Source organism: Zootoca vivipara, chromosome 4, assembly GCF_965207765.1.
Source record: "Zootoca vivipara chromosome 4, rZooViv2.hap1.1, whole genome shotgun sequence".
In the NCBI taxonomy this organism is placed as follows: domain Eukaryota; kingdom Metazoa; phylum Chordata; class Lepidosauria; order Squamata; family Lacertidae; genus Zootoca; species Zootoca vivipara.
The window spans coordinates 96,601,307-96,614,152 of NC_142587.1; the positions used below are offsets into that span (position 1 = coordinate 96,601,307).

The following is a 12,846-nucleotide window of genomic DNA, read 5'->3' on the forward strand; positions in this document are numbered from 1 at the left end:
CCTGCTTCCCCCTCCGCAGAGCCTTAAAGACTTCCGGCCGTGGCAGGTGAGTCGGCGCCTTCTTCTTTTTTGTGCTTCTTTTTCCCCCATAGGAACGCATTAATTAAATTTCAATGTATTCCTATGGGAAACCGCGCTTCGCAAGACGAAATTATCGCAACACGAAACGACTCGTAGAACAAATTAGTTTCGTCTTGCGAGGTACCACTGTAGTCGGTTCAGTTCCAGTGCCTAAGCCAATACCGTTCACATCTGTAGCCAATAAAGTTGTGGCCTTATTTATCCCATTAACCCAAAATATTGGTGTCCTTGTGCTTCATTATCTAGAGATGTGACGGGCTTGGGACCTTGCCATGCAATTGAAGAACTGCCTGTTTTCCCTTCTACTGGTTCCTGCTTCCACTCATTTTTCTCTGACCGCTTAACGTACTTAGGGAACACTGGAGAATTGGGCTGCAAAAGCCAATTCCCCCCCCCCACAGCACTGTATATCAAAAGGTGCCTTACCTTGTGAATCCAGTGAAGGTTCATTTGCTGTCCTACTGCTATGTGACATAGTGCTAAAATCTGAAAGGGCAACCAAGTTTCAAAGGAGAGAAAGAGAGAGAGAAAACTGATTAGGAACACAGGGAACTTTCTTCCACCAAGTCAAGGCAATTGGTCAGTCTTGCCCAGAGGTTCTCAAAAAGTTGTTTATAAAAGTTTGTTATCTTGATTTCTTATTGAACGTTTACAGATAAATTGTAAACAGATAAAAAAAACACTGGCAGGATTACTGTAACAACCTGCAGTTTCATAAGAGCATATATTTAAAGAAGATACATAAATGAGCAAATTAAGTTAATTGGGATATGCAGAAGATATTAAAAATAAACTGAAGGAACCGCAGAAAGAGGGGGAAGGAAGTCAAGGTTTATAAATGTCAAAACGATTGTAAAATTGGTGAAATGTATAAATTTGAAAAGTATGAATAAAAATTGAAAAAAGCAAGAAAACCTACCAATAATGCTGTGATGTATGTGAAACCAGCTGCCGTTGAAACAAGGATTGGAATGGACCAATCACTCCAATATCCCATTCTATTATATAAAAACCTGAAGGATCAAAAGAGAGAACGAGAGGAGGGTCAGAGGCAGGCACGATGGAGATCACTGATGCTCTGTAAAGTATCACATTGTTGTGGCAGCAGGAGGGTGGCAAGCATGGCGGGAAGACTCCAGGGCAAACAATACAGGTGGCGACTATTTTGTGAGCGTCATCCCCATTTCATCTTCACAACAACCCTGTGGGGTAGGTCCAGGGCCAGATTTAGGTTTGATGAGGCCCCAAGTTACTGGAGGTAATGGGGCCCCTTTATATGTCCAGCTGTCCTTTGTCAACAACAAATTGTCGCTGTTTTTTGTGTTGAATATATGCTGTATGGTAATTTATGGACATCATAGACATTTGCACATGTTGCCATGCAGCCAGTCCATGCAGAATGGAGGCACCCTATATATAGAAAGGAGCAAACCAGTGATATTTGAGGGAGCAGGCTAGCAGGCGGGGCCCATGACTTACACAACACAAAACACTGTTGCTGTATGTAGGTTTTAATTTATTTGTTTTTTATCTCTTATGTTTTAGAAATGTATATCCAGGTGTTTTTTCCTTTACATTTTGGGGGGGAGGCCAAGAGAGTGGGGCCCTAAGCTATAGCTTGTTTAGCTTGTATGTAAATCCGGCACTGGGTAGACGAGGGAGCTAAGAGATGCTCACTGGCGCAAGGTTAGCTTCATGGCTGAGTGGGGATTCGAACCCTGCTCTCCCAGGTCCTAGTCAGACACTCTAAACCACGGGTGTCATACACAAGGCCCGGGGGCCAAATCCGGCCCTCCAGACCTCGTCATGTGGCCCGCCGAGCGCCCCAGCCAGCGGGACCCAGCAGCGGGACCTTGCTGCTGAAGCGCCGCGCTGACAAACAGCTAGGGCCGGGGGGGGGTTAGAAAGGCAGCCAGAGCAGCGCTGCGTGGAGCGCCCCGAGCCACAGCAGGAGAAGGAGGAGGCAGCGCCGCACGGAGAGTCCCGAGCCTCTGCGACGCAGCAGTGCTCTGTAGCACTTTGAATCCTCCTCCTCCTGCCACGGCTCGGCGCCTGGAAACGGCTGCTGCTGCTGCTGCTGCTGAAGCACAGTTAAAGCACCCAGCAGCGCCGCGTGGAGGACGAGGAGGATTCAAAGTGCTACAGAGCACTGCTGCGTCCCAGAGGCTCGGGACTCTCCGCACGGCGCTGCCGGGCACCGACCCGGCAAGCCTCCGCCTCCTCTTGCCTCACCTCCTCCTCCTCCTGCCGCGGCTCAGCCTCATGAACGTGAGCTCAGCAGCGGCTCAGCCTCACAAATGTGCAACTCTGAGGCTTTACGCACTTCTCCTAAAACGGACACCCGCTGCCTCACGCTGCACGGGAAATGCTTTTTGCCCCTGGGTCCCTTCGCGCTCTTTTCTGGCGCTGAATCAAGGCGACCCCCCTTCCCTTTCTTAGGTTTGATGAGGCCCCAAGTTACTGGAGGTAATGGGGCCCCTTTATATGTCCAGCTGTCCTTTGTCAACAACAAATTGTCGCTGTTTTTTGTGTTGAATATATGCTGTATGGTAATTTATGGACATCATAGACATTTGCACATGTTGCCATGCAGCCAGTCCATGCAGAATGGAGGCACCCTATATATAGAAAGGAGCAAACCAGTGATATTTGAGGGAGCAGGCTAGCAGGCGGGGCCCATGACTTACACAACACAAAACACTGTTGCTGTATGTAGGTTTTAATTTATTTGTTTTTTATCTCTTATGTTTTAGAAATGTATATCCAGGTGTTTTTTCCTTTACATTTTGGGGGGGAGGCCAAGAGAGTGGGGCCCTAAGCTATAGCTTGTTTAGCTTGTATGTAAATCCGGCACTGGGTAGACGAGGGAGCTAAGAGATGCTCACTGGCGCAAGGTTAGCTTCATGGCTGAGTGGGGATTCGAACCCTGCTCTCCCAGGTCCTAGTCAGACACTCTAAACCACGGGTGTCATACACAAGGCCCGGGGGCCAAATCCGGCCCTCCAGACCTCGTCATGTGGCCCGCCGAGCGCCCCAGCCAGCGGGACCCAGCAGCGGGACCTTGCTGCTGAAGCGCCGCGCTGACAAACAGCTAGGGCCGGGGGGGGGTTAGAAAGGCAGCCAGAGCAGCGCTGCGTGGAGCGCCCCGAGCCACAGCAGGAGAAGGAGGAGGCAGCGCCGCACGGAGAGTCCCGAGCCTCTGCGACGCAGCAGTGCTCTGTAGCACTTTGAATCCTCCTCCTCCTGCCACGGCTCGGCGCCTGGAAACGGCTGCTGCTGCTGCTGCTGCTGAAGCACAGTTAAAGCACCCAGCAGCGCCGCGTGGAGGACGAGGAGGATTCAAAGTGCTACAGAGCACTGCTGCGTCCCAGAGGCTCGGGACTCTCCGCACGGCGCTGCCGGGCACCGACCCGGCAAGCCTCCGCCTCCTCTTGCCTCACCTCCTCCTCCTCCTGCCGCGGCTCAGCCTCATGAACGTGAGCTCAGCAGCGGCTCAGCCTCACAAATGTGCAACTCTGAGGCTTTACGCACTTCTCCTAAAACGGACACCCGCTGCCTCACGCTGCACGGGAAATGCTTTTTGCCCCTGGGTCCCTTCGCGCTCTTTTCTGGCGCTGAATCAAGGCGACCCCCCTTCCCTTTCTTAGGTTTGATGAGGCCCCAAGTTACTGGAGGTAATGGGGCCCCTTTATATGTCCAGCTGTCCTTTGTCAACAACAAATTGTCGCTGTTTTTTGTGTTGAATATATGCTGTATGGTAATTTATGGACATCATAGACATTTGCACATGTTGCCATGCAGCCAGTCCATGCAGAATGGAGGCACCCTATATATAGAAAGGAGCAAACCAGTGATATTTGAGGGAGCAGGCTAGCAGGCGGGGCCCATGACTTACACAACACAAAACACTGTTGCTGTATGTAGGTTTTAATTTATTTGTTTTTTATCTCTTATGTTTTAGAAATGTATATCCAGGTGTTTTTTCCTTTACATTTTGGGGGGGAGGCCAAGAGAGTGGGGCCCTAAGCTATAGCTTGTTTAGCTTGTATGTAAATCCGGCACTGGGTAGACGAGGGAGCTAAGAGATGCTCACTGGCGCAAGGTTAGCTTCATGGCTGAGTGGGGATTCGAACCCTGCTCTCCCAGGTCCTAGTCAGACACTCTAAACCACGGGTGTCATACACAAGGCCCGGGGGCCAAATCCGGCCCTCCAGACCTCGTCATGTGGCCCGCCGAGCGCCCCAGCCAGCGGGACCCAGCAGCGGGACCTTGCTGCTGAAGCGCCGCGCTGACAAACAGCTAGGGCCGGGGGGGGTTAGAAAGGCAGCCAGAGCAGCGCTGCGTGGAGCGCCCCGAGCCACAGCAGGAGAAGGAGGAGGCAGCGCCGCACGGAGAGTCCCGAGCCTCTGCGACGCAGCAGTGCTCTGTAGCACTTTGAATCCTCCTCCTCCTGCCACGGCTCGGCGCCTGGAAACGGCTGCTGCTGCTGCTGCTGCTGAAGCACAGTTAAAGCACCCAGCAGCGCCGCGTGGAGGACGAGGAGGATTCAAAGTGCTACAGAGCACTGCTGCGTCCCAGAGGCTCGGGACTCTCCGCACGGCGCTGCCGGGCACCGACCCGGCAAGCCTCCGCCTCCTCTTGCCTCACCTCCTCCTCCTCCTGCCGCGGCTCAGCCTCATGAACGTGAGCTCAGCAGCGGCTCAGCCTCACAAATGTGCAACTCTGAGGCTTTACGCACTTCTCCTAAAACGGACACCCGCTGCCTCACGCTGCACGGGAAATGCTTTTTGCCCCTGGGTCCCTTCGCGCTCTTTTCTGGCGCTGAATCAAGGCGACCCCCCTTCCCTTTCTTAGGTTTGATGAGGCCCCAAGTTACTGGAGGTAATGGGGCCCCTTTATATGTCCAGCTGTCCTTTGTCAACAACAAATTGTCGCTGTTTTTTGTGTTGAATATATGCTGTATGGTAATTTATGGACATCATAGACATTTGCACATGTTGCCATGCAGCCAGTCCATGCAGAATGGAGGCACCCTATATATAGAAAGGAGCAAACCAGTGATATTTGAGGGAGCAGGCTAGCAGGCGGGGCCCATGACTTACACAACACAAAACACTGTTGCTGTATGTAGGTTTTAATTTATTTGTTTTTTATCTCTTATGTTTTAGAAATGTATATCCAGGTGTTTTTTCCTTTACATTTTGGGGGGGGAGGCCAAGAGAGTGGGGCCCTAAGCTATAGCTTGTTTAGCTTGTATGTAAATCCGGCACTGGGTAGACGAGGGAGCTAAGAGATGCTCACTGGCGCAAGGTTAGCTTCATGGCTGAGTGGGGATTCGAACCCTGCTCTCCCAGGTCCTAGTCAGACACTCTAAACCACGGGTGTCATACACAAGGCCCGAGGGCCAAATCCGGCCCTCCAGACCTCGTCATGTGGCCCGCCGAGCGCCCCAGCCAGCGGGACCCAGCAGCGGGACCTTGCTGCTGAAGCGCCGCGCTGACAAACAGCTAGGGCCGGGGGGGGGGGTTAGAAAGGCAGCCAGAGCAGCGCTGCGTGGAGCGCCCCGAGCCACAGCAGGAGAAGGAGGAGGCAGCGCCGCACGGAGAGTCCCGAGCCTCTGCGACGCAGCAGTGCTCTGTAGCACTTTGAATCCTCCTCCTCCTGCCACGGCTCGGCGCCTGGAAACGGCTGCTGCTGCTGCTGCTGCTGCTGCTGAAGCACAGTTAAAGCACCCAGCAGCGCCGCGTGGAGGACGAGGAGGATTCAAAGTGCTACAGAGCACTGCTGCGTCCCAGAGGCTCGGGACTCTCCGCACGGCGCTGCCGGGCACCGACCCGGCAAGCCTCCGCCTCCTCTTGCCTCACCTCCTCCTCCTCCTGCCGCGGCTCAGCCTCATGAACGTGAGCTCAGCAGCGGCTCAGCCTCACAAATGTGCAACTCTGAGGCTTTACGCACTTCTCCTAAAACGGACACCCGCTGCCTCACGCTGCACGGGAAATGCTTTTTGCCCCTGGGTCCCTTCGCGCTCTTTTCTGGCGCTGAATCAAGGCGACCCCCCTTCCCTTTCTTTCTTTCCCTCTCCTTCCTTCCTTCTTTATCTCTGTCTTCTCTCCCTCTTTCTTTTTCTTTCCTTCTTTATTCCTTCTTTCCTACTCTTCTTTCTCTCACCTCTTTCCTTCCTCTCTCCCTCCTGCTCCCTCTTTTCTTTCTTTCTTTCTTTCTTTCTTTCTTTCTTTCTTTCTTTCTTTCTTCCTTCCTTCCTTCCTTCCTTCCTTCCTTCCTTCCTTCCTTCCTTCCGTCCTTCCCATCTTTCTTCCTCTCCCTCATTATTCTTTCTTTCCCTCTACTTCCTTCCTTCTTTCTCCCTTTCCGTCTTCTCTCCCTCTTTCTTTTTCTTTCCTTCTTTATTCCCTTCCTTATTTCCTACTCTTCTTTCTCTCCCCTCTTTCCTTCCTTCCTCTCTCCCTCCCACTCCCTCTTTTCTTCCTCCCTCCCTCCCTCCCTCCCCTCCCTCTCCCTCTCCTCAGAAACATAGGATGCTGCTTCATACTTCTGGCCCTTAAACCCTGGAATCAGGAGAGCAGCTTCAGTGAGTCAACCTCAGCCAGTCCCTTTGGTGAAGGGTGGTGGCTCACTGGCAGAACATCTGTCCTGCATGCAGAAGGACCCCAGCATCTCCAGGTACTAGTAGCTCTGCAAAGGTCCTGCATGAAACCCTAGCGAGCCTCCACCACCCAGTGCAGTTACCAAAAATCATTTTTCAATAAATTGTACAATAATTGTACATTTGAATATCTACTTGCCATTATTCTGACTATGTTTCTGCTTTCAGAGCTAGTTATTACTTACATTATTACAAAAAACAGTAATAATTGAATGCAGTAACAATAATTTATGATAATAAAGAGTGGACACATAGTCCTACAGATACAACCGGCCCTTTGAGGGTGACCAAACTGCTGATGCGGCCCCCAATGAATTTGAGTTTGACACCCCTGCTCTAAACCATTTCGTCACACTGGCTCTCATATCATAAAGTTGCTGTGTTCTATGCTGTAAAATACGAAGCACTGCTCAGAGTTCTTCCTTGCTGTTTTCCATCGTATTCCTTATCAATAAGAAATTCAGTGCGGCGCAAGGCAATTTTTATTCTGAAAGTGTGGCCCAGAGAAAAAAACTTTGAGAACCACACTGATCTGACAGTGACACCCCCAAGAGCTGTCCCCATAAATCGCTGCCAAATGTCAAAATTTGCATTTAAATAGAGATACACTTCCGAAGAAAGCTCGCTAAACCCAAAGTTAATTAAAGCGAGAGGGGAGACTTCAGTGAGCTTCTGTGCAAGGATCAAATTGAACCACTGAAGAGCAAGTCGGGGAAAGTTAATTCAGGCACCAGAAGTCGAGTGGAAGGAACAGAGAGAGAAGGAGACATTGCTGTGCCATGATGAGGCCAATGAACTCCTGGCGAACAGCCAGTGTCAGAGAATGACTTGGCCAGTAGGACACAGCGGCAGAGGAAAGGCGATGAGGTCACAACAGAGAGTCACAACACACACTGATGAGGTCATGGGCTCCACGAGGACGGCATCACTTCTGAACTCAAGACACTCTTTTTTTAAGCATGCCAAGTTCAGTTTATGCAATATGCGAATTTGCAGCATGTTCTTGCCCTGCTGTCCTTTGGCAGGAAACCCCCCCCCAAAAAAGTAGAATACTTCTGGTGGTGAAAGATGTCAAGGGGGCCTGGCTCAAACCTCTACTCACCCAAGAACCCACCATGCAGCAGACCGCCCATTTGCAATATGCAGGGAGTAGTAGTGAAGCAACGAAACTGCTAGCACGTCTGGAAAGCTAAGCAGGGTCCGGTATGGTTTCAAACTGAATGGGAGACTTTATAGTGTTGAGATTCCGGCATTCTGCATATTAATAGTCAACGGGAAAGAGAAGCGGCCCCTTAAAGAGGAGCACGGGACATTTTCAGTTTCTCCAGGCCTGCTTTGTGGCAGGGCTAAAATATTTGGGGGGAGGGAGGCAAAGGGATCTCAGCCCCCCCAAGAGTTGGCTCTCATGATGCCCACAAGGTCCATAGCGACTCCTGAATGACTTAGCACTCACAATGTTGTGCACCGACGATGTCCTCATTGGCCCTGGCAGACCCAGAAAGCCATCTTGGACTAAGGTAAAGGGTAAAGGGACCCCTGACCATTAGGTCCAGTCGTGACCGACTCTGGGGTTGCGCACTCATCTCGCATTGTTGGCCGAGGGAGCCGGCGTATAGCTTCCAGGTCATGTGGCCAGCATGACAAAGCCGCTTCTGGCAAACCAGAGCAGCACATGGAAACGCCGTTTACCTTCCCGCTGTAGCGGTTCCTATTTATCTACTTGCATTTTGACGTGCTTTCGAACTGCTAGGTTGGCAGGAGCTGGGACCAAGCAACGGGAGCTCACCCCGTCACAGGGATTCGAACCGCCGACCTTCTGATCAGCAAGCCCTAGGCTCAGTGGTTTAACCACAGCGCCACCTGGGTCCCTTCCCAATTGCCATCCTCTGCATTTTAACCTGCTGCACACCTCTGAGGCTCCGACAGCCCCTCCCTCACCCTCCCAAGGTGCACTTTGTGGCAATTCAGGTCCTTCTGCCAAGTTGCTATTTCCTCCCCGATTCTTTCGCCATCAAAATCAGCACTGTTCTTAATGTCACAGCGCTTCCCTGCCATGCTACCCTCCTTGCTCACAATGATTGAGACGGCTAAGGCGGACGAGGAAGAAGACGACTCAAGATACAGCTCCTTATTTGCATGCAGACCTCCTTATGTGTGTGTGGCGGGTTGTACCATATGCATTCAAGGGACACGAGTGGCACTGTGGTCTAAACCACTGAGCCTCTTGGGCTTGTCAATCAGAAGGTCGACGGTTCGAATCCCCGCGGCTGGGTGAGCTCCCGTTGCTCTGTCCCAGCCTCTTCCAACCTAGCAGTTCGAAAGCATGCCAGTGCAAGTAGATAAATAGGTACTGCTCCGGCGGGAAGGTATACAGTGTTTCCGTGCGCTCTGGTTTCTGTCACAGTGTCCTGTTGCACCAGAAGTGGTTTAGTCATGCTGGTCACACGACCTAGAAAGCTGCCTGTGGGCAAACGCTGGCTCCCTCGGCCTGAAAGCGAGATGAGCACCACAACCCCATAGTCGCCTTTGACTGGACTTAACCGCCATGGAGTCCTTTACCTTTACCATATGCATGCAGGTATTGATGTAAGGACATAAGAACATAAAAAGAGGCTGCTGGATCAGACCACAGGCCCACCTAGACCAGCATCCTGTTCCCACAGTGGCCAGCCTGTGGGAAATCCACAAACAGGATCCGAACACAAGGCCAACACTCTCCCCTCACGTAGCTTCCAGCAACTGCCTCCAGCGGTAGAGTTTGAGCACAGCCATTGTGGCCTCCGCTAGCCCCCGCCTCAATGAATTTGCCTAATCCTCTTTTTGAAAGTCGTTCTTATTAAAGAATTTCCATAGTTAACAATGGTACGTATGTTCCTGTTTTCACAGAATCCTAGCGTTGGAAGGGACCTGAGGGTCATCTAGTCCAACCCCCTGCAATGCAGGGATCTCGGCTGAAGCATCCAACCCCAAATCATAGAGTACTTTCTACAGATCAGTTACAATCCTCTTTTAAAGCCATCTAGGTTGGTGGTCATCAGTGCATCCTGTGGCAGGGAGTTCCGTAGTTTAACGGTGCACTGCGTGTGTATGTAAGGAAACGCGAGTATATTACATATTTTTATTGATTGATTTGAATAATACAATCATGGAATCCTAGAGTTGGAAGGTGGTCATATTCTAGTCCAACCCTCTGCAATGCAGGAATCTCAACTCAAGCTTCCATGACAGAAATGCCATCCAACCTCTGCTTAAAAATGCCATTATTACATGTTATCATTATTTGTATGTATATCCCTTCTTTCCTTCTAAAGAAGCCCAGGTCGAAAAGCACCTCAGTGATTATTATTTATTATTATTATTTATTATTTATACCCTGCCCATCTGGCTGGGTTTCCCCCGCCACTCTGGGCAGCTTCCAACAAGTAAAAAAATACATTAAAATATCACAGATTAAAAACTTCCCTAAACAGGGCTACCTTTAGGTGTTTTCTAAATGTCAGGTAGTTGTTCATCTCCCTGACCTCCGATGGAAGGGTATTCCACAGGGCAGGAGCCACTACTGAGAAGGCCCTCTGCCTGGTTCCCTGTAGCTTTGTTCTCGCAGTGAGGGAACCGCCAGAAGGCCCTCGGCGCTGGATCTCAGTGTCCGGGCTGAACAATAGGGGTGGAGACGCTCCTTCAGGTATATAGGACCGGGGCCGTTTAGGGCTTTAAAGGTCAGCACCAACACTTTGAATTGTGCTCGGAAACGTACTGGGAGCCAATGTAGGTCTCTTAGGACCGGTGTTATGTGGTCTCGGCGGCCGCTCCCAGTCACCAGTCTAGCTGCCGCATTCTGGATTAACTGCAGTTTCCGGATCACCTTCAAAGGTAGCCCCATGTAGAGCGCATTGCAGTAGTCCAAGCGGGAGATAACTAGAGCATGCACCACTCTGGTGAGACAGTCTTCGGGCAGGTAGGGTCTCAGCCTGCGTACCAGACGGAGCTAGTAGACAGCCGCCCTGGACACAGAATTGACCTGTGCCTCCATGGACAGCTGTGAGTCCAAAATGACTCCCAGGCTGCGCACCTGGTCCTTCAGGGGCACAGTTACCCCATTCAGAACCAGGGAGTCCCCCACACCCGCCCGCCCCCTGTCCCCCAAAAACAGTACTTCTGTCTTCTCAGGATTCAACCTCAATCTGTTAGCCACCATCCATCCTCCAACCGCCTCCAGGCACTCACACAGGACCTTCACCGCCTTCACTGGTTCTGATTTGAAAGAGAGGTAGAGCTGGGTATTATCCGCATACTGATGAACACCCAGCCCAAATCCCCTGATGATCTCTCCCAGCAGCTGCATGTAGATGTTAAAAAGCATGGGGGAGAGGACAGAACCCTGAGGCACCCCACAAGTGAGAGCCCAGGGGTCTGAACACTCATCCCCCACCACCACTTTCTGAACACGGCCCAGGAGGAAGGAGCGGAACCACTGTATGACGATCCAGAAGGATGTTATGGTGTTAAAACGATGGAATGAAAAATAGAAGAACATGTTTTGAACAATTGAAAATGGTTAAAAATAACCTTATAACACATGTCTTGCACGTACTGCATGGTGGTCGATTCTGCACTCGCCACACCCATGAATGGAACGCAGCCCTTCCCTCTTCGCATCCCAGGGTTGGCCAAGACACAGTGAGGGTCTCAGCTGGGGGAGAAAAGGGGTCCCCCCACCCCATCCCCGTAAACCAAAGTCATATTGGCAAAAGCCCCAGAATGGAGAGCTTCCCTGAAGTGGGATTACAGCAGTCAGTTCTGGATCTTGGCAAGAGCTCAGGAAAGGAAATTCCACAATCGAGAGCCAGCCGCTAAGAATACTTCCTTAAAGAATTTGGCAGTAGCAGGTACACAAGCTATTAAAAAAAAAACCCACAGGATGTCAGATCCTATGCAGGATGCCAGATCCTATGCAAGATAAGGCCCTAAGCTACTGAGGGGAATGGGGCCCTTTATATGTCCAGCTGTCCTTTGTCAACAACAAATTGTCACCGTTTTTGTGTGTGTTGAATATATGCTATATGGTCATTTAGGTATCTAAAGCCATTTGCACATATTAAAAAAAGTAAAATTATGAAAAATGTACTCCGGATTTTCCAGATTTGTTGGGGCTGCAGCTCACTCGAAATGCCATCAAGCTCCGTTTGATGCAAATGCCAGATAAGCAGGCCAAATACACGCTTTCTGCTTGCGAGGCATATCCCTCGTATACACCAACGCATCCCCCAGGAGAAGCGGCAACAGCCTGACTTGCTCCCGACCAAAGGCCACATGATCCATCTCACATCAATGGCTCCTGACAGAAGATCGTTCGCATCATTATAATATTGGGCGCGCCGGCCTCCAAACCGCTGTGTTTACAGCTGGCTCAAACAGACGCCAATAATCTGATCGAAACGAAGACTGGTCCATCAGGGCAAATGGAGCAGTTTCCCCAACTCCCGATCTAAATCTTCCCTCATCCAGCCCCTACTTGTCTTCTCACCTACAACCTGCAAAATGATTAACAGATGGCATTTAACTCTGAGCAGGCTTGCTAAGATGTACAAGTGAAACTTGGAAAATTAGAATATCGTCGAAAAGTGCATTTATTTCAGTAATGCAACTTCTTATTTTTTTATTTTTTTTACAAATGCTTTCTTTTGGAAATCCCACAGTAATAAAACAATTAGTTACAATAATACAAAAAGAAACATCGCTATTACCTTTCACCAATTACATTCGATTTATAATTGACCCGCCTAACGACAAATAATTACAATTACAACAAATAAAGGCTTGACATACCTTGCTTTGCATGTCATGCATCTATCTCATATACAGTGGTGCCTCGCTTAACAAATGCCCTGCTTAACGAATTTTCCGCTTAATGAAAGGATTTTTCGAGCAGAGGTTGCCTCGCTAGACGAATGCGTTTTACGAAAAATTCGTCTAGCGAATCGCGGTTTCCCATAGGAATGCATTGAAATTCAATTAATGCGTTCCTATGGGCAAAAAAAAAAATTCAAAAAAAATTCAATGCATTCCTATGGGATTCGCTAGACGAATTTTTCGCTATAAGA

At 50.3% G+C, this 12,846-nt stretch overlaps 1 protein-coding gene across 2 annotated transcripts in view; it reads right to left on the reverse strand.

Annotated features, from left to right (window-relative positions):
- Nucleotides 1–12,846, reverse strand: part of GDPD5 (glycerophosphodiester phosphodiesterase domain containing 5) — a 177,351-nt gene that overhangs the window by 46,649 nt on the left and 117,856 nt on the right. For both annotated transcript variants that reach the window (XM_060273932.2, XM_088668462.1), the window contains 2 exons: nt 1,001–1,094; nt 508–567 (listed from right to left, as the gene is read on the reverse strand). In XM_060273932.2, the coding sequence (XP_060129915.2) occupies nt 508–567; nt 1,001–1,094 (154 nt within the window). The remainder of the gene's footprint in view (nt 1–507; nt 568–1,000; nt 1,095–12,846) is intronic.